Source organism: Drosophila ananassae, chromosome XL (assembly GCF_017639315.1).
Source record: "Drosophila ananassae strain 14024-0371.13 chromosome XL, ASM1763931v2, whole genome shotgun sequence".
NCBI classification, from domain to species: Eukaryota; Metazoa; Arthropoda; class Insecta; order Diptera; family Drosophilidae; genus Drosophila; species Drosophila ananassae.
The window spans coordinates 9,577,886-9,601,064 of NC_057931.1; the positions used below are offsets into that span (position 1 = coordinate 9,577,886).

Here is a 23,179-nt window from a genome sequence, read left to right on the forward strand (position 1 = left end):
TCTTTTGTTCCCAAAAAATTCCCAATAAATAAAACACTAAATAATAAATTTTGTTCTTTGTTAAATCTCATATATTAATCATATAAATACATTATTGAATTTGTTTGGTTTGGTTTTTGATTTGGTTTTTTTTTTTTTTAGGGTTTCTCCACAGGCATCTCTCCATTTTTTTTTTTTTGGTTTTGGGTTTTTGGTTTTTGGTGAAAAGAGTCTACTTTAATAATAATAATAATAATAAAAAAAAAGTATTATTACAATAACAGCATAACGTATAACGTAACTCAACTATCAAGGTAGATAGAATAGAACAGAAAATACATATTAATTAATTAAACGACTGATCCTCTCCAGGTGTTTGTATCTCTTCTCCACAAAATAATCCGCATCTATGGTATACATCTTTCTGTTTCTCTTATTACTTGTTTTCTTTTTTTAGAGTGTATGGGGGTATAGGGAACTTTATGGGGGTATTTCAGGAGATTTTTTTTCAGGATATTCATGACCTGCCACAGGTGGGCAGATTAACCCGGAAGAACACGTTGAGTTCGATGAGGGAGGCAAAGACCATGAACACCAGATACATGACCAGGCAGGCGGTGCCCACCTTCTTGTCCAGCTTAAATTTGTTCGTGGAGAAGGTCAGGTAGAGCAGAAACAGTGTGGACAGCAGGGTTATGGCCGAGTACTCCAGTCCGGCCGAGTTAATGGCCACATAATTCTGGCCAGGCTGTATTGGAAAGAAGACGGCCTTGATCAGCCACGGTACTCCCAAACACAATAAAATATCAAACGTATTCGATCCAATCGAATTGCAGATTCCCATTGATCCATGACCTAGTTGGAAGTGATATTTTATTTAAAATATATTTAATAATATCTATATAATATATTATATTCAATTAGTTACCGCGTTTCGCCACAATGACACTGGAAACCGCCTCGGGTACACTGGTTCCAGCTGCCAGGAACGTAATACCCATTACAGAGTCGGGTATCTTAAGTGTATCACCTGAAAAAAAAATAAAAAAAATTTAATATAATCTAAAGACTAATAGGTACTATCCTTACCAATAATCGTTATCATCCACGCCACTACATAGGATAGGGATCCGATCCAAACGATACACATGATGAAGGTCAGGGGGAAGATCTTGTTGTTTTTGGCCTTCTTGCAGTCGGGAATGGCGATGCGGAAGAGCAGGTGGATCGGCCAGATTATCAGCCAGGTGAACTGGGCGAAGCAGCTCTTGTCCTTGGGATAGGTCAGCAGGGAGTAGCCCTCCTCCTCCCGATCCTCGCCAGTCGTCGCAGCTGGTTGGGCCTCAACTTCGGCCAAGGTATCCATCGGTGCTATAATTCCAGATCCAGTTCCCGCAGCACTTGGTCCACTTCCCGATCCACCCACGACACTGTGCGTGGTGGTGGTAATTGTGGACAGGGTGGTGGTGGTGGTGCTAGTGCTGGTGGTGGTTATCGAGGTGGTGGTGGTGCCAGTTGTGCCGCCAGTGGATTTGGCCTGGTCGTTGTTGAGTCCTCCGTTTAATTGGATGCTGGCCATGTTCTGGCAAATGCGATTTTCAACGAGTTCTAGGGGGAGAATGGGGTTTCAATTATTTTGTACTTATAACAACTAAAGAATTATTCAAAAATAAAAAATTCATCTCATAAACTTTCTTTCCAAGAGGCCAAATTGGGTTAATTGGGGAAATGCGCCCATTTTCAAGGGGTTCCATCAGAAAAATATCGAAAAATTGAAAAATGAAATGGCTTTCCAGATTTGAATGCAGTTTGATTGGAAATCGATCCAGGATTCCAAAACAGTAACCCTTTCATGGATCGGATGGATATTGGCCAAGATACAGCCTTCCCAAGAGGCCAAATTCCGGATATTCGAAATAAATTTGGTTTCTACATTTGAATATCGTAAAGAGTCATGCAGAAATGTTTTTAATATTTCAGTTTAGGTAAAAAATAATACATTTTATAGAGAACGTATAGTTTTCTATACGTACGTATAGTTACTATTATGCCCAATGTTTTCAGTGTATATTTTGTATTTTTGTAATGCTTATTGAGTATATTTTTGTTGCAGTGTACCTGGTTCCTTTTCATTGCTGTTCTTTGTGTGAATGCTGCAGTTGGAGGACCGGCTGCGCGAGCGCGCCTGCTTCACGCCACCTGTGTAATATTGTTTATACAGTGAGCACTCGCTATGTGAATAATTATGTAATGCATTATGCCACTAGTATTATATGCTAGTGTGTTATATAACCTCTCTTGTATTTTTTAAATAAATTACCAAGAACCCTTACCTTTGGCGCATTTTTGGAAAGACTTGTCGAAATACATGACCGCCAAGTAGACGGCGTACAGTGAAACCAGAATCAAGGCCTCATACCACTCGACCCTCTCGTCGTGCATTACACAAATCAGAATGGCCACTGTGACTCCATAGGCGATGCTGTCTCGGGTCAAAGGCCACCAGTCCAAAGGTATAGTCTGAAATTAGAAGATATTAGAATAAAAAATATAAATATTATATAGAAATCTATATCTTACCATTCCAGCTCCTATGCCGCAACAGGCGGCCACCGCCAGGATATTAAAGACGGCCGATCCCACAATCGTTCCTACTCCGATGTCGCCCTCCGTGATGAAGGTCCCTATCACGTTGACGAAGAGTTCCGGAGCGGAGGTGGCCGCTGCCATGAACGTGGCTCCCGCCACATCGTTGGACATGTTGAGTGCTGTATTTGAAGTTGAATATTGTATATAATTAGTGGGGATTTTAGGGGAAATTTAAAGACAAATTAGAGGTCTAGAAGTAGGTTTAAGGAATAGAGAATCTTCTAAGGCATCTTAGGGACAAGTAAATGGACTTTAAACAGACCTAAAAAAAAGGTCAAAATATACATAATATATTAAGAAAATATAACCCGAAACAAATGCCTAGGAAAGTCACAAAACTAGCGGATAATAAGACGGAAATCTTCTCTTTTTTTTGCTTATATATTAATTATAATATTAATAAATTATATTATATTCTTACCTGCACATATTTTCTCAACTGCTGGCACAAAGTACTCATCACACACTACGGCTAAGGCTACGAATAAATATAAACTGGCTATAACATGAAGTACAACAGCACCGGACTGTCTTTGCGCCTCCGAGAACAGGTCTCTGGGGAAGTCATCGATGGCGGGCTGAGTGCAATTTATATCTAGAAATCACAAGTACACAAAAACACACAATCACATTAATTAACATCACATTATAGTATAATGTTGCCTACTTATCGGATAGACAAAAAATAAAATTTAAAAAAATATCTATATCCAATCTTAGGTGGCCTCAAAGGCGATTAAATCAATTGGTTATATCAATTATCCTATGATTGTTCAATTGCCATAATTATTTTTAAACAGTTGACCGCGATCCTCCAATCAATTATAAAATATACAAAAAAAATAAATAATAACTTAAATAATAGTAAGAAAATTAAATCACTTGATCGCACATTTCATGCTGTTTTATAATTATTTTTTGGGGGTGGGCTTTTACGAAAGCCACCACACTTCGTCCACAATGGAATGGAGAAAAGAAAACCGTATTTTCCACGAATTTTCCAACGACTTTTCGCTTTTCTGTGTCGAAGTCAAGCGCCGGTAATGAACTGAAAGTGCGGAGCTGCAAGAAAAACCACAAGACTGGCTTGGCTGGCCGATCGGAATCGGAACCCCAAGGAATCGACGGCTCAAAACAGAAGCCGAAATAGAAACTGCACGAGATACAGATACATTCATATGTACATGTGGTGTGCGATGGCCCCTCAGCTTCAGATATACAGATACAAATACATGTACAGATGCAGATACACACAATTACAAGAGAGAGTGTGTGTCAAATATACGAAGACCGAAATACGAAGCCTCGCTTTCTTATTATTACTTACTATTATTATTACTATAATATATTTGGGGCGATCGCCGGTCGGTCCCCCTAGATCCCGCGGCACTAGTTGTACTTGATCATCGATCAAATATGTGACAAACCTCTCCGACTAGCGATCGCCAGCGGAAGCGATAAATACGCCTTTGATGTCATCAAATTGAATTGCAAAACAACACAAAACTGAAGCCGCAAACTGAAATTGAAACTCAAAACCGTAACTGATACTAAAAATGTACATAAGTGTAGTGTAATCCGAACCGAGAAAGAACCTATAAAGAGAACGATTCTAAAAACAGATCTGTTTGGGGAATGTTTAAAACAGATTCACAAGAAAATAATGGATTAGAGTACTAACGGACAGACGGACAAGCGGACAGGCAGACAGACGGACAGACGGACAAGGAAGCAAAACACTATATTCTTTATTAAGATTTTGTTAAGAATTTTTAAAATAATAATAAAAATCAAAAAGTAAATCAATATAGTCTATAAAAATAATTTAATTGTTTAAATAATTAGACGGACAGGCGGACAGCTGGACAAACGGTCACACTAATAGATTACTCATAGAACTCATAGTATAACTCATAATAGAACAATTATACTTTTCCTATGTAAGTAATATTTATATCCAAATGGTATATATTTTTTCATTGTTGATTTTTTTTCCAGGTGCAGCTGAAAGTGTAGTATCAAGAAAACCCGTATACCCCATATGCGTAGTAATACCCATTACAAAGAAAAAATACCAGAGAACTAAAACAAGAAGCGGTGCCGACTTGGAGCCGCAAATTGGAACAATAAATAAATGGGCTGAGCCAACAACAGGCCCAACTACAGCTAAAGCCCATCCACAATAACACTCTCGTAATGTCAATCGATTGGGCGGCCTAACTTGATAGAGACATAGAGACATAGCCCCCGATGCCAGAGGGGAACTGTAGATGACCGTAGGTCGAGATATATTCAATAATTAGATAGCTTGAACGGAACGATGATGGTAATCAGTGAAGCATATGAAACGACATTGATCCAATGATCCAATCAAGTGAATTGGGGGCTTTCGGGCAATGTTTTGAATAGTTGATTTAATCATACAATTATCGATAATTATCGATATGTTATCTATGTTAAATAATTAAAGCAAACAAAGAGGTCATCAGAGTTTAGATACTCATGACTACCTTTTAAAACACTCTTTCTTTGTAGACTTTATGTACTCCCTTGTGGAAGACTCCCAATAATTCCCAAACAATTTGCATAAATATCGATATATAATTGAGAAGAATTTTCCCCACAAATATTATTGCCGAAGCCATTGACTTTGGCATGTGGCATGTGGCATGTCTCGGAGTTATGGGGCAAGGCATTGCATGCATTGGGGCATGTCTGGCGAAGACTATAAGTGATATGTAGAGAAGTCTTGGGGAGTCATGGGAGTTGCCCCTGAAGCGGACTTGCAGAGGGGACTATCCGAGTCTGGGGTCAATTGAGACAAACGCATTTTGTAACCGTCAACCCGCATAATGTAATAATGCTTAATCAACACTTACAGCGTTCCCTTTGGACAGAATAAATAAAAGAAAAATAATTTAATAAAAATTAAGGAAAGGAAGGGAGGCAGGGATGAGTCTGTTAATGATAATCAATTTAGCGTGGATAACAATCAGCAAAACATTCAATCACGGTAAATTAAGTTCACTTTAATTGAATGAGCGACGCATAAACAGAAAGCCATACCGACTACCGACCGAGGGTGCCTGCAAAACAAGAGAGTTCTCCAGGAATTTTTGGAGTTTTGCTTTCTTATTGATAATTTAATATTTTTAAAGCTATAAACTTAGACTTAGGAAAAACATTTTCATTTAAAAAAAAACTAAATGGGGATTTTTAAGGTTATTAAATAGTTAGTATAAATAGTATAGATTATAGATTTAAGAATAATAATTTAATATTTTAACATATATTTAATATCATTTGATTTATTTTTTCAAATAAAAAATTAATTTTTGGTCAATTTATTGAAATTGGTTTTATGAACATTTTTTATGTTTCTAATCAAGAAAAATATTTTATTAACTTTTGTTTTACTAAAATTAAAAAAAATATATACTATTTAAGTTAAGAACCTAAAAATTATTTTAAAATAAAAAAAAACATAAATATATTTAAAAGAAACCCATAAAACAAAGCATTTAATCAAAGAATTATGATTCCAAAAAGTAAAAAGCAAGAAAACTCTCATTTTTAATGAATAAAAAACACGTTTACTATAAATATTTGTTTTAAATATCTTGGTTAATATAAAAATTAAAGATATTCCCATAAAAATTATCTTAAAACATAAAAAAAATAAGTTAAATAACATGCGACTTTGGCTAGGTGACTGCATATTACGTATCCGCCTCGTTGTCACAATTGTTTCTTCGCTTTTTTCTGTTCATTTTATTTAAAAACGACTTGACCGCCCACGAAAATATATGTATATTCCTTTAATATATATATATTTATCTTATATATATCAGGGAGATTTCTATGCCCATATGTAAGTTCATTTTCTGTACATAAGTAAGGAAAATCACCGCGACAATGCGTTTTAATATGACTTTTGTGTTCCGTTTAAAAAATATTTTAGCTCAGCCGATCAACGCGGATATATCTCTCACTGTGACTGGTTTTGTGTGTGTGTGTGTGTGTGTGTTTTGTGGCATTGTATTGGTGTATTCCATTTTTAGTTAGTTAGTCTTACTTGAGAGGCTGTGGCTCTATTATGTTCGGGTTTACCTGCACCCAAGCCAATATTAAAAAAAAAAAAAGAAAAAAACGAAAAAAAAAGGTTAAAGATTTAATTTGTTTATTTTCACTAGATTCGACTTAATTATTTTTTGTTTTGACAGCTAGTTTGTTTTGACTTTACGCTTGATTTGCTGCTGGCTCACAAAAAGAGGTATTCGATTACGATTCAAATCGCCAGCTATTCGATTGCACATCTGTTTGTTTGATTGTCAAAAAAAAAAATAAATAAAAGATACAGATTAATACAGAATTTTTGGAAAAAAGAAAAAGAAAGAAATATCAAGCATACGCATAGTGGGCTTCGAACTCGAAATATTGCGTATACGCCGCATGGTACAATTGGGTGTACTAGCTAATAGAGTCATAAAAAAAAGACTTCAACTTAAAAATAGCTAAATAAATAAATAAAAAAAAAGAAGAAAAAAAACAGACAAGCTGGGCACAGTTTTTTATTGTTGCTGTGCATAGTAAATGTCATTAAGATTCACTTAATGAGCCAATTTAGACAATTGATCCATATGCCTTAGTTTACGCGCACACACACACACACACACATATACACCCAAAGGCACACTCTCCTACACACACATATGGGTATATATGTATAGAAAATATATAAATGTATTTGTGAGATCGTGAGCAAAGCGTGCAGAATAAAAAAATACAAAAAAAAAAAACCAAAAACCAAAAACAACAATGTTTCATTCTAACCGACGACGATGTCGGCGATATCGGCTAAGCTTTGGCTTTAGCTTTTAGAGTATATATATATATATGTACATATATGTATATGTAAGTCCATTATGACGTCACACACTCACACACACACTAACACACTGATACACGCACACGCACACATTGTATGTACATAATTGCATTGCATTTAAAATTATTCCATTTGGTTCGGTCTTAATTGATTTATTAAATTTTTGTTTCTTCTTTTGCCGCCGCTGGCGCCGCCACACAAAACATTAAAAACAATAGAACAGAAAAAAAAAATAAAATTATAATTTAATTTGCATAATCTCTAATGAATGGGTTTTTGGGTTTCCTTCTTTTTTTTTTGTAGTTTTTTTTTATGATAAAAAATATTTTATTAGGGACACCTTTTTTTTAAGATTATTGTTTCTTGAAAAGGATTCGTTTTTTTTTTAGTTATTAATTTATAATTTATTAATAGTTTAATTTAGTTTTTTTTTTTTATTTTTTGAGTTGATAATGTACCCGTAGTGCTGCTAAGACCCCAATAGTCTTCCATTGCTGCACGGTGTTCGGTGTTGTAGTGGTGATGGACACTCGTAAACTGCGATGCGCCGTTGTATGAACCGCAATCTCAATCTCAATCTCAATCTCAATCTCTGTCACTTCCCACTTCACTGGTGTTGATTTTCTCGTAGCTCTCGTTCTTCTTCCTTTCTTTGGCTTTGCCTTTTTTGCCTTTTTCCTTTCCCTGCCTTTTCCTTTCCTTTTCGTTTCCTTTCTATTCTATTCTATGCTCCAGCCTCCCAGTCTCTTTTTTCCCCCAAAAAAGGTGCAAGTGCGAGTGGGACACAAACTGGCGGGCGGCGGTATACTCAATTGGTCCGGAGACGGAGACGTAGACGTAGACGGAGGTACGGAGATCGGATCCACAAGGCACGTAGTCCAAGTGGCATCGGTGGGCGGTGGGTTGATGATAGGAGGATGAGAAGGAGGTTGGAAGCCCGCTGAGGAAGCCAATTGAAGCCGCCCTCACACACACACTATCAAGCGGACAGGCAGACAGGCGGACAGGCGGACAAGCGGACAAAAGCAACGGACAGAGGCCCACACCCACACAGGCACACAGCTCACGCCTCGGCGAGATGAACCTGCATTGCGATAATCCGTTTAATGATCGTGCCTCTATCTGTGAACAATGATATCGATAACAAGCGATTTTAACGATAGCTTTTTAAAGACAAGCAGCTATGATCATAAGAAGTCTATCTTTTAACAATAAATATTATCAAAAAACAAGTAAAAACTATTTAACTATTTATTAGACACTAAATTAGATTAAATTGCCGGCTTAAATAAAAAAAATATCAAGATCATACAAGGCTCGATGTTCGATGCAACAAGATTGCAGCAACATGTTCGCTAGTGACGTTGGCCATTTTGTTTTCTGTTGTTTTTTTTATTGTTTTTTTTTATGATCAAAGCTACTTAACAAAATGGAAGCTCAGAGAAAAAGGAAAAGGAACAAAAAAAGGCATGAAATGGAAATCGAACGGAAAGAAATGGCTTGCCTGTTGGCTATCTCTTTCTAAGTGAAATCCTTGCTCTTGACACTCTCACTCTTATTAGCAAGATCCCGTTAAGAAGCGGGGGATTTTTTCTCTTTTGTGTTCGTGTTTCGTTTCGTATCGTTCCGGGCGCGCGCACTTCGCGTCTTATTCTCAAGCTCGTTTCCGTTTCCGTTAGCTGTCAAATATAAGCGCCTCTTTGTCTCTCTCTTCTTTTTTTTTTTATAAATTTCTTTTGTAGATTTGCTTATTTTTTTCTGCTTTTTGAGATTATGAATTTAGTTTATTTATTTTTTTTTTTTTTTGGGTTGTGTTGTTGTGTGTTATATTGTCTTGATGCCGCCGACGTTGACGTTAAACTGATTCTGAATCGGTGTTTGGAGCGCTTTAGTCCAAACCGAGCTCAGATTTTGTTTTTTTTTTTTTTTTGCCCAGCTTGATTTGTTCTATAGATGTGTGTAGGTATGGGTGTGTATGTTTGTGTGTGTTTGTGCAACAATAATGCCGCTTAACTGACTTTTCGACTAATACCAGCAATCAGTGAAAAGCATGCTTTCATGTTAGTATTTGTGTTTTTAGGTTTTTTTTTTCTTTTTTTTTTTTCTGTGTGCGGGGGTGCATTGTTCCGTCAGTGTTTTATTTGATTTTTCTTCTTTTTTTTTCTGTTTTTATTTTTACTATTTCTTTTTTTGTATTTAGCATTTGATTTTGTTAATTTCATTTTGATAGAGAAATGAGAGAAGATCGGTAAAGGTCAAGTCATGGAAGAGCGATCAACTAATTAGAGATAAGCGCAGACTCGTGCCATCGCTTTTTGGGGCTTGGCACCTGGTCTTTTTTTTCAGGCTTCCATTTCTATTTACCCCAATTAACCAGAAAAAAAAAAAATAAATATATAATATTATTACTCATTACCCAGGCAGGTTATCAGAAAGAGCTGTCGGATATATCCATCCACATTTGGGGAGAGATGGCTTCGCCAAACAATTTACGAGTCTGTTTAACTTTCAACATAGTTCCACCCGATTTACGTGACATATAGTATCGTGCTGTTTGCCCATCTCCGACCGGCGGAGATATGTACTTAAATATACCCAAATACCTATGTATACAGTACACATATCTGTATCTGTATCTGTATCTGTGCATCTGTATCCGAGAGATATGAATGGATCTGACTAAACAGCCACTAATTGGACATGAGCGTTTTTAATTAAGCGACCATCTATTAAAATAGACAGTAGATCAGACGATCTCCAAAAGGTTCTATACAAAGATATGTATACCAGGTGGAATAGTGATTCACATTCAATTTAATTATTATATTATCTCTATAGATCCTAACACTATAGATCCAGAAAAAACTTAATTAGCCTCTGAAAGACTCATCCTTATCAGCTAGAAACTATATTGCATTTTCACTATCGGTTGACAATGAAAATGCACTTCATAGACAATTTCTAATTGCTGAAAAATTTCATTGATTCGATTTGTGATTTTGATTTATAGAATTGCCCCCAGACTGAGATATTGTCAACTGAAAACACGCGCACAAGTGTTACGACAAGCCTTTCAAAGATAAAGCCACCGCCCTTGTTAGCAAAAAAAAAAAAATAGAAAATTCTCCTTGTGGTCTAGGTCCTTCATCGGACTTGATTTGTATATATTTTTTTGTTTGTTTTTCTCTTTTTTTTTTTGAATATATAAGGTATCAACAGAATTAAGGATTTTCATTTCATTCGTCACGTGATAACTTTAACAATTAAAACTAAGAATTTCTCATCGTCGTCTCTGCCATCTTTCTCAAGCAAATGCCTTCTATGTACACAGAAATCAAAATAGAAACAAAGGATTGTCAAATGGTGTGTGAATTGTGTGTGTGTGCTGTGTTGTGTTGTGTTGGCCAACATAAAAATACACTTGGAGACGAATTAAAATAAAAGATTGGACTAAGCGAAGATTGGGTTAGGAAATCAGTGACTGGATCACAGGATCAGTTTGGCATGCCAACGCCCTGCTGGAAGCCGAGCGTCTCCTGCTGCTTCTTAACCTCATCCTGCATCTCTAGGGCCAGTTTCTTGTACTTCTCCGCCTCTTTCTCATTCTTTTCGATGCCGTCGCCGCGAGCATACATCTGGCTAAGATTGGCGCATGCATACATGTTCCGTAGTTCGCAGGCCTTTCGCGAAAACTGGAACGCCTTCTTCATGTCCTTAAGCACAATATAATCAGAGTCATTCAGTTGACTTTTGCCACCGACCGGCGATCCATTGCTGCCGGGGACATCACTTGTAGCAGCACCCGCAGCAGCCGCCGAGGCATTTTCTGGCTTCTTTTGTACTCCGGAAATGTGCATCCCAGATAGATAGAAACAGGCGGTGGCATTGTTCATGTCACAGCTCTTGGTAAGGAATTCGAGGCCCTACAAATCGAATAAGATGAGTCAGTAAATAGATAACAGAATAAATAAATAGAGGAAGTAACCTTGGCAACGTCTCGGTCGATCTCCTTGGGCATTGATCGAGAAACGAGCAACAGGCCCGAGTGCAGGCAGGCATCCGAATCGTTTAGTTTGCAACCCTTCTCGTAGTACTGATACGCCACCTTGGGATCACCCTTGCTACCACTTTTACCCTTGCCGAGGAAACTGTAGTTGCCGAACTTGTAGCATGATTTTGCGTAACCGTAGTCATCGCACGTCGACTTGTATACCTTCGATGCCTTCTCAAAGTCCTTCTTGATACCCTCCAGATAGTCGCCCAGCAGGTGGCAGACTGTAAAAAGAGGCTAAATCTATTATCACAGGTCGTGATTTGTTTTGTAATTCGGTTATATGTGTTGGAGGAAACGTAGGTTATAGCGGTGGTCTGGTGATTGTGTTGCCGCTGTTGCGGCGCTTACCTTCCGGCTTTTTCTCCGAATAACAGCCGAACCGGTACTCCACGCCCAGCTTATCGATGTACTCCTTCACCTCGGACTCCTTTTTGAGGTCGTAGGCCATGTTAAGTGAATTTTTAATAGACAAACAGCCGGGGAAAATATTATGCCTCGTCCTCTGCTTGCTGCTTCTTCTTCCTGCTCTTGCTCTTAGAGATGGGAGCAACAGCGATAGGTCGGTGGTCAGGAAATCGATTAAATACGTGTTTGAAACAAAGCCTATTAAAAAATAAAATTCCTTGTGCAAAATACATAGAGAGCCTAAAAGAAACCATTAATTTTGTTGCATATTAAAAATGTAAGGTAATTTGGTTATTTTTGAAACAACAGTGTTGGATAAGGAACCCTGTATTTATCGATAACTAGCATGACTTACAGTCTAAGATATTTTTACACATTTACCCATCCCTAACTCTTGACGCACGACTGGAAAAATTTTCGGGCAATTTCCTCCTGTTTTTTTTTGTTTTCCGAATCCCCCATTGCCGTGAACCACCCGATGCGAATCCCTGCAGGAGGCCCAGGATCCGGTGAACAGCCAGAGGTAGAACAATGAGCACAAGGAACAGGCCAAGGAGCGGTCCGACGCTCAATTTCAAAGCAGTTCTGCTGGGCGAAGGTAAATCTAATTAGCGATAAAAATTAATATGTACGCCTATAATTATTATTAATGTTTTGTTTTGCTATCCGGCAGGATGTGTGGGCAAGACGTCACTGGTGCTGCGGTACATGGAGGATCGCTTCAATTCGCAGCATCTGAGCACCTTGCAGGCGTCCTTTGTGACCCGGAAAGTCAACTTGGAGGATGGCCGGAAGGCGCAGCTGAATATTTGGGATACGGCCGGACAGGAGCGTTTCCATGCCCTCGGCCCCATCTACTATCGAGGCTCGGACGGCGCCCTACTCGTCTACGACATCACCGATCAGGACTCGTTCCAAAAGGTGAAGTCCTGGGTGCGGGAATTGCGCCAAATGCGCGGCACAGACATCGCTCTGATCATCGTGGGCAACAAGACTGATCTGGAGGAGCAGCGGGCGGTGATGCACCAGGAGGCGATGCAATATGCCCGGACAGTGGGCGCCCAGTATGTGGAGACCTCGGCCAAGGAGAACGAGGGCGTGACCGAGCTATTCGAGTTGCTGACCCAACTGATGCTGGAGCAGCTAAGCCAACGCGAACCGGACTCTAGTCCGTTGCGACTACAGAGTCCCGATACGGATGCCTTAAGCATTTCAGAGGAAGCAGAGTCGGAGGGTCAGGGTGATCCGAATACAGGCACCCACCGCTCCTGCTGCGGCATATGATGATCGCATATGGCCGGCCCCCATTGTGATAGTAATCATAATTATGTACTTGTAGACCTGTAGCGGATGTTCATCTTGTATATATTTATATATTTACTTACTTCTAGCATGTGTTTCTGTTATCCAAATATGTAACCCTAGCTCCTAACATGTGTACTTTATATTTTTTTTTGTGTTAATTCTCGTCATTTGTTCTCTAAATTGTAGCCTTTATGGCTTCTTCCTTTTTTTTTGGCATCTATTGTATGAAAATGAAATGAAGAGTTTGCCATTTCGGACATTCTCGATTCGAATTGCTGAATTCTTTGTGTGCGCCAAGCAATAAATTATCTTGTACTTGCACTTATCTCGCTTTCTGTTATATGGTATTTATATATACAAGAATTATATGGTTGGAGGGCCGACTCATAGCGAATTATAAAGATAAAGTCTGGGAGTATTTTGTGTCAAAAAAAGAGCTGGTTGTATGGCAGAATATGTTTTTATTACCTATATTTTAAATGTACATTATTATCCTTGATATAAGTTATTTATGTTTTATTGAATACTTTGCTAAAGTGGCTATTTGGAGCTTCAGAAGAGAGTTTCTTATAATTTATATTATTATATTTAATTAAAAACAATAGCTGGTACTATTTAACATTATAATATATATTCTAAATCCCCTTAAGCTCTTGTTTTGGTTCCTAATCCCCGAAATTGATCGATCACTTCAACACCATCGCTGTATGATTAGTTCTGTAGTGTTTGGTTGGATACCCCCTATTCCCCCAATTGAATGATAATTATTGGCCCACTCCACTTAACTTTAATGATGGCTCATTTCGTCCACCGCATTATTTTTCAGTGTATTTGTTATTCTGTTTGTTGTTCGCTTGTAATGTGTGTGTTTTGAGAGCTCCAAGCTCTGAGTGATTGTCGGTGGCGGCGGCGCTTTCATGACAATGTGCCATTAATTCTGATGGCAGGACATCGGGGGAATATGCATTAGGATAATTGATGGAGATTTCTCTGCACCACTGCAATTAGACGAGGGGGGGGAAACTATGGAAAATTGGTCAACATTGAAAGCCACGAAAGCCAGGAAAGCCACAAAGTCCCAGGCAGTTGGAGAAAAGCAAACAAAGTTGTCGCGTCAAGTGCGCCTTTTCTCACCTGTTCATTTTTCCACAGGGTATGTGGAAATTTCTCCTTCCTTCCACTACTTTTTTTTTTTTTGATTTTGCAATTTTTCCATCAAAAATTTCCCACAATTTTCATAGGCCAACTTTTATTTGGTTTTCATTGGCGGCCGGAGCATGAAGCTATTGCTGAACCTGGTCAGGAGCTTCCTGGTATGCGGCTTTGTGCTGATGTTTACCTTACTAACCTGGACACTGAAACGATGTCTGGATATCACCCACTCCTTGGTCATATAATGGTACTAATTATGGAGCAACAGGAGGACTAGAAGGAAGGGGAGTCCTAGGAGGAGGAGGAGTCCCTGGAGGTGGAGGAGTACTATGTGGCAGGTAGGCAGCCTTATCGCTGCGCCCGATTAATCTGGCCATCACTTTATTTACCCAACTTGCTAGGAGAGTGAGTTGGAATTATGAGTTTCCCGAACTTATCGGCCGGGCAATCAATAATGCCCGGTCTTATCGCCCTCGCACCTTTCTCCACAAACTATGATTACAGTGGAGACTGGCTGCCAAGGAAAGGTGAGTACTGAGACTGTTTACTATATGATTTTCTTTATTTATAGAGCTTTATTTTTCATTTATTTAAAAATTATTCACTGAAGCTTAGTTAGAATAAACTAATAAAGAATATATAATTATTATATTAATAATATATTATTTAAAAAAAAAAATTTAAGAAACTATTATTGTCTTCCGAAAAGACTCTACATATCTATAAATTTTATTTAATTTGACATTTCTATAGTTTTCTTAAAGAACTCTTAATTAAGTTAATTAAAAAAGACCCAAAATGTTAACAAAAATAGATAAACTTTAATAGAATTTTTAATTTAAGTATAAACTGGAAAAATCGACCTTAAAAATATTTAAAAAATAAAAAAAAACCAATATAGCCGAAAAAAACATAAATAAAAACAAAATATAACTATTAATACATATTTCCTTTCTAGCCAGTCATCACTGTAGCTGCAAGAGCGACGGGCGGCCGTTATCTGACCGTCCCGGGCACATGTCGATGGCTGTTCGATCGAATCGGTTGCTCAGCGGGTCCCGGGTCCCGCTGCTCTTGCTCCTGTTCCTGCTAGCTGGGACACTCATAATCGTCCACCGGGTCTCCCGCTCCCCGATCCTCAATCAGTACATGATCTTGCGCGAACATCTGAAGGAACATCCCACCTCCAGTTCCAGGACACGCACCATTCTCATCTGGAACAAATTCTTTGGGGATCCGCGCTGGAAACTATCCTGGGACACTCTGGGTCCGCAGGAGCTGCGTGATGAGCTCCAGTGTCCTGTCTACACCTGCGAACTGAGCAACAAGCACGACTACCTGCCCAGTCTGGACATGTACGATGCCATTGTCTTCCACGCCGCCGAAATGTATTCCATTTTCGAACCAGTTCCCTCCCCACGGAGTCCTCACCAGGCCTATGTCTTCGCTTTGATGGAGCCACCCGGCGAGACCAAGCACCGGCTGGACGACGAGATCGGTTTCTACAACCTGACGATGACCTATCGCCTGGACTCGGACATCGTCTGGCCCTACGGCCAGGTGGTGGACACCGAAACGGGTAATGTGGTGGCTCCTAGTCCTCATCCACATTGGCGGAAACCACCAAGTGGCTTTAATAATACGGAGATTTGGGATCTGTGGCCGGGAAAGACTAAGACCGCTGCCTGGTTTGTTTCCCATTGCGAGACGCTGTCGGGGCGAGAGGTCCTGGCGGAGAAACTAAAGGAATACTTTACGGTGGATATTTACGGAAAGTGCGGAACTCTCAGGTGGGTTTTTTTTTTGAAAAATATTTCCTAAGGTCTTCGCATTTTAAAAGTTTGTAGATTTTGAAAATTATCTTTCTTAAGTCTTAAGGACATTATGTACTTTTTTGTAAACTTTCCGCTTTTGTCCTTAACTCCTTAAGGTTGCTACTATCAGATTTCATAAAAAATTAAGATTTTTTAGAGACCTTTTCTTTTAAAAATCACATAAAACTCTACAATTTCTTAAAAACTTCAAATAAAAACTAAAAAAAAATGCCCAAATTCCAGTTGCGCTCGCGGAGATCCCTATTGTGATGAGATGCTGGACACGGACTACCTCTTCTATTTGGCTTTTGAGAACTCCATCTGCGATGACTATGTGACGGAGAAGTTGTACTCTGCACTACGGCGTAACATCATACCCGTGGTGTTTGGCGGAGCGGACTACTCCAGGATACTGCCACCACATTCCTACATCGATGCCAATCAGTTCGAGACAGTGGCCGACTTGGCCCTCCACATGGACTATGTGGGCGGGGATCCGGCGGAGTATGTTAGCTACTTTTGGTGGCGGGAGCACTATAGTTTGGCCAGCAAATCACCGTTCTGTGACCTGTGCGCCCGGCTGCATGACCCCGCCTTCAAGTACAAGTCGCAGGTGTACGGCGACATACAGTCCTGGTGGTTCAACAGTTGCCGGCTGCAGAGTCGCATTCAATTGGAAAGAGATAGCTTTAGGAGAGCTGCCCACCAAACCGAGTGAAATGGCCTGCCTCTGCCGGGAAAATGGTCTGAATTTCTCTCTATCCTCTTGGGGATTGTTTGTTTTCGTTTTATTTTTGGGTTTATGGCCACGAAAAAACCACAAAAAAGCGGAAACATACCTAGGTCCCACCTAGGTGACATGTCAAATCGACAACCAATCCCCGATATTTGTGTTAAGTATCCGCCCGATAAGATAGTGCCGCACCAGCCCATGAAATATGTATGTGAAAATCGGTCTAATGTGCTCCAGTGACTCACTTGCCCGGCTCTTAATTACGATCTTTATCGCCAAAAAATAAGTCACAACCCACACACACCTGTTAGTCCGCCTAGATTTAGATCGGATTTATCGGGAAAGGCCTGGATACTGGGCATGGAACACTGACCTCAGCCCCTAAAACCATATTGATGTTATTTAATTAATATTTAAGACTCAGGAATAAGTGTGCATTTTTTTTAAAACTAATTAAACACAAAAGTGCCTTAATTTTAATTCTGAAGAGTGAAATGTTTATATCTTTGTCAGTTCTTTGCCGATTCTCGCGGGGAATACCTTAATCGATTTGTGGATCGATTCCTCATCGATCTGCATCAAAACCTGGCAACAAAATATTTTTTCATCATTTTCCTGGGGAGACCCCTTCAAAATGTGGATTTTGGGCCCATAGCCCCCTGGGAAGGCCATATCTCGGCCAATTCTCACCCGATTCTTGCGGGGAATACCTTATTCGATTTGTGGATCGATTCCCCATCGATCTGCATCAAAACCTGGCAACAAAATATTTTTTCATCATTTTCCTGGGGAGACCCCTTCAAAATGTGGATTTTGGGCCCATAGCCCCCTGGGAAGGCCATATCTCGGTCAATTCTCATCCGATTCTTGCGGGGAATACCCTAATCGCTTTGTGGATCGATTCCCCATCGATCCGCATCAAACTCTGGGAACAAAATATTTTTTCTATTTTTTTTTATCATTTTCCTGGGGAGACCCCTTTAAAATCTGGCTTTTCCCCTTGTAACCCACTGGGCTATTGGCTATTTCTTGACCAAATTGCATCCGATTCTCGTCCTTGTAAAAATCCTTGAAACTTTTTTGGATTTCCCATATGTGTGGAAACGATTTCTGTATCTTATCCTGCTGCTATCCTTTAGCCTTGAGGATTTGTAACCCAAATCCCCGTCAATCGTCATCAAAGTGTCACTTTGGAGCCGTGTGCTTTTGAATTTCAGTGGCAGCGAGTAGCGAGTAACGGCATCCAGGGCTGAGTGCGAGTCCCTGGATGGGACTGAGCATGCGCGGCCAAAAGCGTTCGAAATGTCAAGTGTCAAATGCCGCTGTGACGTAGATGACAGCGAGCATTGTTTTTGTGCCAGCGGGCATCGATTCGGCCTCGTTCTCCCTCTCTCGCCTGTAGTCGCACTCTCTCACTTTCGCGGGGGAGCCAAAGCTTTTGGAGCTATAAATATCCCGCAGGAGGAACAGGATGGCGATAGGCGTGCGTCAGCTGGGCGAGAGGCTAAAGCGGAAAAAGTGCTTTCGGCCAAGCTTTATGCATAAAGCTTTTGAAGGATAACCGCTCTGCCGCGTCTCTGTCGGCGTCGCTGCTAGCAAAAAGCACTTCCTATGGAATTTCATGACATTTTATTCATTCTGTGCTAGATTTCCCGATAGTTCAAATCAGAGGTAAACCGACAAATAATACGAGAATTACGAAGGCGTAGCGAACGCTAAAATCTACTTCAAAGAAAAACCGAAAAAGACCGTTAGAATCTATAAACTTTATCGTTATTTATTAATTATAAATAATTTTCTTCATTTCTTCGTTTTAATCCTTCCCAAAAAAAGTAAAAGAAAGGAGAAAAAGAAAATAAGAATAGAAAAGAAAAAGTGGAAAATAAACGGAAAAACCGAGTGTAACGGTTTCCATTTCCTTTTTTTTTCTGGCCATGTCGAGTTGAGGTTCTCTTTCGAGATAAAAGTGCGCAAGAGTGAGACGTAAGTTGCATAATTTCCCATGAGTAACGGTAAAATAAACAAATTGCGAAAAAGAAAGCACATTATTACAGTTATTTTTTATTGTTCGTTTCAAGTGAAAATGGATAGATTCTAGATAAAAGATTAATTTTCTTGGCCAATCAAAAGAAAAAAGAATATATATGAAAATAATCGGGAAAACTCGTGGCCTCTGTATCCATCCTCTGTGTATGTGTGTCTGTGTGTGTGTGTGTGTGAGTGAGTGTGCGTGGGTGCTTTTCTTCTTCTTGCAAAATCTTGCTCTATCTCGCTTACACTTTGGCCAAAAAGTGTGTCTCTGAATCATCGATTTTTCGCCCCTCAAAAAAGCAACAACAACAAAAACAACAAAAGTATCGCTTAAAGGAAAAGAAGCTAGAAGAAGAAGATTCAAAGGTACTACTGCCCCGTTATTTGTTGAATAGTGGGAGGTGGTGGGAGGTTAGGATATCATCCACCTACAAGAAAAAGTATCTATTTCGTCCTTCAAAAATCAAAAATCAAGATCAAATAACTTTTACTTTGGCCTTTAGCCAAGTTTATACATTAAAGAGGATGGGGCTATGGCATAAAAACGGCCTAGAAGAGCTTTCAACAGCCTATTTCTTAAAAAAAAACTATCTATTAAACTAATAATTTTTAAAAGATTATAATTCTAATAAAGTCCACCCTAAAAACTAACAACTAGAGACAAGAAAAATGCATAAAATTGCAAAAAATTTGAATTGCAAATTGTAAATAAAAGTTATCTCCGAAAAGAATAAATATATCGTTGCCTACTTCTTGGGGCAGGCGCACACATTTCCGCTCCTTTCCCCCCAACAGAAACAGAGCTTTCACGCCATACCACGATAGTGGGAGAGAGAGAGCGAGAGAGCTCTACTCGCTCCAAAAGCTTTTTTGGGGCTAAAGTTTATGCATAGGTACACAATTGAGTGGAAGCGGGACAGAGCTATGATGTATGTATGTATGGACTTTCTTTTTTCTTCTTCACTCTCATGCCATCTTTCATCGGGATTTTCGCCTTAACACTTAAAATCTCAAATAAAAATAAAATACTTCCACCACATTTGTAGATAATATAATTAAATAAGAAATAAGCAATGAAAAAAAAGTGAGTTAATAGTTTTAGAATTAAGTAGTATTCGTTAAATATTTATTAAAAATAAGCTTAAAAAAAACCCGTATTTTTTATAGATATTTTATAATATATAGAGCCGGTTTTGATTTCGTTTTCGTTTCTTACATAATCCTACCTCCGCTCCACCAAATAACAGTACCATCCAACCTATAGATATACCATATATAATCCCCGATATCCAGATAGAAAATCCAAAAAAAAAAAACAAAATAGAAAAATAGAAAAATAAAAGTCCTACGTAGATGCCAGAAAAGTGCGACTCCCAGTGACTCCCACAACCCTATTTGCAGACCGATCTCGATGTCTCCGCAATTAGATAATGCTTAAGCTACCAAAGGGTCTAAAAAAGAAAAAGAAGAAGTCGAAAAAGGATCAGGAGCTCTTCACCGAGGAGGAGCTCGAGCAGTATAAGCGCGATCTTAAGGCCAAACAGGAGGCGGCGGCCATCAAATCGGACGCCGGTGAATCCGACGGTGCGGCATCAGACGTTGATTGCTCCACATCCGGTACATCTCAGCACCATCACCAACACCAGCCTGTAGCGTCGACATCCGGTTCCGGTTCCGGTTCTGGTTCCGCAACAGGAACAGGAGCAGGACCTGAACAAGCCACCGGCGCGGATCAAGCGGATACTTCCGGTGCCAACGACGAGGAATGGGCCAAATTTAAGGCTCTCACCTCCGGTGTCGATAGCATCCTTCACAAGACCCAGGACGAGCTAGATCGGATCAAGAAGGAGTCCTTCTATCAGCGTCTACCCTCCGCCGCCGAGAAGAAGAAACAGGAGGAGGAGGAGGCCGCCCGCCTCGAGGCTGAGCGACTCGAGAAGGAGCGACAGCGTCTGGCCCAGATCGAGGCGCAGCGCGATAAGTTAGCCGAGGCGGTTGTCCAGCTATCCGAGTCCGAGGACGAGGCCGGTGACGACGACGAGGTCGATGATATCTTCGCCACCGACTACATCGAGGCGATAACCAGTGGTGAACTCCAGTTAGCCGTAGTACCCGATTCGCCCATCCTCCAGCCGGACGACGGGCCGGATCCCTTTGATACCGCCTACGCCGAGAAGGTCATAGTCGGCGCCGACCGGGCCAAGGGCAACAAGAAGCTAGTCAGCCTTGGTGCAGCCGTAGAGGTCCTTTCCGGTCGCGTAGATCGGGATCACGCCGTCGCCTTAGCGAATCCGAAGCGAAAACTCCGTAAGGGCATCCAGAATCTACTCCTCAGCGAGAGTGTCGAGTTAGCCGATCCGGACGCGGATCTCCTTGTTGCCACCGAGCCGCAGCACAATCTCCTCGACGATCTTGACGAGGAATTGCCGGAATCGGCGGCACCCATCGATCTCAGTGTCTCCCTGCACTTGCATCTCCTACCGAAGCCCAAGGAGCAGGACGACGGAGCTGAGCAGGACGGGGGTGAGGAGGAGGAGCTGGGACTAGGACCCATACCCGATCTATCCGAGTTCGATGCCCTCAAGGACGAGGAGGACGACGAGTTTGCCGAATTAGCTGCCGAGTCTCTGACCAAAAGGGAGGAGGTGACCATCGTAAGTCAGGTGATCCTGCCGCCGGCGGAGTTGCCCACAGAAGCCTTTGCCGAAGCCAGTTGGGCGGAGTTCGAGCCGGAACCGGAACCGGAAACAGGTGAGCTAACCGGAAGTAGTGGAAAGATCCTGGAAATCCATAACCTTTTCCTTCTCTCTCTCTTTTTTTTTTAAGGAAAACCCAAGCGTCCACCACCGCCAGTTCGTCCTGCCACAGGACCTCACATTGTACCCGGTGCCATCTACGTCTCCGACGACGAGGAGGAGAACCCCGACGACGATCCCTTCAACACCAACTACGCCGAGCAGGTGATCAAGAAGACCACCGTACTCGAGGAGGACGACGACTTTGATCCCCGTGCCGACGAGGACGCATCCTTCGGTACAGGAGCATCGCTAGCGGCGCCAGCGAGAGATCTTCTGGCTGGTAGTGCCACCGATCTCACTAAGGTGGTGCCCGCCCCCTTGGCGCCCACTTTGAGCGTCGACCAGGAGCCGGAGGACTTTGATCCTTTTGATACATCGGCGGTAACGGCTTTGGTGCAGCCCAAGGCCACGGAACTGCGATTCCTGGAGCGGGAACTGTTGAACGAGTCCGGCGGTGGTCTGAAGCACTCGCTCAGCGATCCGGATTTCGATCCCCGGGCCGACGACCAGGACAACGCCCCTCCTCCAGTTGCTGCCACTGAACCCGCGAAGGTTAAGGTCGATCAGATCCAACCGGAACCGGAATTCGACGCCGCTCGCCGGAAGTCCTCGCTGAGTCTGAACATCCAGGCCAAGAGTGTGGGATTCCTGGTGCCAGCTCCGGATCTACTCGGTGTGGGTAATGAGGCCGGTGCCAACAAGAAGCCACTAACTCCGTACTACGCTCCAGTGAGTAAGTCGATCGAAGAGAAGGACACCGAGGACGTTGATCCTTTTGACACGTCGTACGTGCCGGAGGCGAAGCTCAGCGACATCGAACTGAAGCACATTGAAAACGATCTCATCAAGGAGTCGACGACCCTACGGCACAGTCTCTCCGATCCGGATTTCGATCCCCGTGCCCCGCCCACTCCAGTGCCGGCGGAAGTGCTACTGGCCGTTGAGGAGAATATTGATATTAAGGTCCTGACCCCGGCCCAGGAGCGCAAGAAGCTAACGAACTCAGCCGGCGGTGGTGCTGGCGATTCCGAGGAGGATATCGATCCGTTCGATACATCGATTGCCGCCAATCTCCGGCCAGGAGAGACGGAACTGAAGCTGCTGGAGAACGAACTGCTGCCGGAAACCGCAAAGCCAACAGTCACCGACGTCCTCGACGTGCTGAGCGACGCCCAGGAGCTGGGACTGGGCGACAAGGTACTGACACCATCGACGCACGCCAAGCCGGCAGTGCCCGCCCCGGAGATCGATCCGTTCGACACCTCCATTGCGGAGAATCTAGGACCAGGGGAGACGGAAATCAAACTGCTCGAAAGTGAACTGATCGAGCGCTAAGTTATTATTAAAAAAAGTTAAGCAACTAAATCTTAA

The 23,179-nt window shown here is 41.3% G+C and overlaps 5 protein-coding genes across 9 annotated transcripts; 3 read left to right on the top strand and 2 right to left on the bottom strand.

The window, feature by feature from the left end:
* Positions 1 to 44: 44 nt before the first annotated feature.
* LOC6504691 (sodium/potassium/calcium exchanger 3) lies at positions 45 to 8,637 on the bottom strand. Of its 4 annotated transcripts, none has more exons than XM_001966358.4 (8): positions 7,975 to 8,636; positions 3,050 to 3,223; positions 2,560 to 2,747; positions 2,313 to 2,499; positions 2,098 to 2,178; positions 1,069 to 1,587; positions 908 to 1,009; positions 45 to 834 (listed from the first exon to the last, which is right to left on the bottom strand). In XM_001966358.4, the coding sequence occupies exons 1-8, from the start codon at positions 8,006 to 8,008 to the stop codon at positions 497 to 499; spliced, it is 1,623 nt and encodes a 540-aa protein (XP_001966394.1). In that variant the 5' UTR covers positions 8,009 to 8,636; the 3' UTR covers positions 45 to 496. The 4 variants fall into 4 exon arrangements, with proteins under 4 accessions (XP_001966394.1, XP_014759776.1, XP_014759775.1 ...); XM_014904290.3 differs by lacking the exon at positions 7,975 to 8,636 and adding an exon at positions 3,521 to 3,694; XM_014904289.3 differs by lacking the exon at positions 2,098 to 2,178 and having other exon boundaries at positions 7,975 to 8,637.
* A 2,007-nt stretch (positions 8,638 to 10,644) lies between these two features.
* Positions 10,645 to 12,128, bottom strand: LOC6504690 (cytochrome c oxidase assembly factor 7 homolog). The gene is made up of 3 exons (XM_001966359.4): positions 11,919 to 12,128; positions 11,502 to 11,791; positions 10,645 to 11,439 (listed from the first exon to the last, which is right to left on the bottom strand). The coding sequence occupies exons 1-3, from the start codon at positions 12,016 to 12,018 to the stop codon at positions 11,011 to 11,013; spliced, it is 819 nt and encodes a 272-aa protein (XP_001966395.1). The 5' UTR covers positions 12,019 to 12,128; the 3' UTR covers positions 10,645 to 11,010.
* Positions 12,129 to 12,331: 203 nt separating this feature from the next.
* LOC6504819 (ras-related protein Rab-21) lies at positions 12,332 to 13,601 on the top strand. The gene is made up of 2 exons (XM_001966360.3): positions 12,332 to 12,573; positions 12,649 to 13,601. Exons 1-2 carry the CDS (start codon positions 12,507 to 12,509, stop codon positions 13,257 to 13,259), a joined length of 678 nt encoding a protein of 225 aa, XP_001966396.1. The 5' UTR covers positions 12,332 to 12,506; the 3' UTR covers positions 13,260 to 13,601.
* A 948-nt stretch (positions 13,602 to 14,549) lies between these two features.
* LOC6504820 (alpha-(1,3)-fucosyltransferase C) lies at positions 14,550 to 17,466 on the top strand. Its single transcript, XM_001966361.4, has 3 exons — positions 14,550 to 14,959; positions 15,391 to 16,222; positions 16,490 to 17,466. Exons 1-3 carry the CDS (start codon positions 14,851 to 14,853, stop codon positions 16,962 to 16,964), a joined length of 1,416 nt encoding a protein of 471 aa, XP_001966397.2. The 5' UTR covers positions 14,550 to 14,850; the 3' UTR covers positions 16,965 to 17,466.
* A 1,077-nt stretch (positions 17,467 to 18,543) lies between these two features.
* Positions 18,544 to 23,143, top strand: LOC6504821 (protein stoned-A). 2 transcript variants are annotated; one of them, XM_014904334.3, is made up of 3 exons: positions 18,544 to 18,650; positions 20,412 to 21,761; positions 21,837 to 23,143. In XM_014904334.3, the coding sequence occupies exons 2-3, from the start codon at positions 20,441 to 20,443 to the stop codon at positions 23,141 to 23,143; spliced, it is 2,628 nt and encodes an 875-aa protein (XP_014759820.1). In that variant the 5' UTR covers positions 18,544 to 18,650; positions 20,412 to 20,440. The 2 variants fall into 2 exon arrangements, with proteins under 2 accessions (XP_014759820.1, XP_014759821.1); XM_014904335.3 differs by lacking the exon at positions 18,544 to 18,650 and adding an exon at positions 18,825 to 18,962.
* Positions 23,144 to 23,179: the final 36 nt, after the last annotated feature.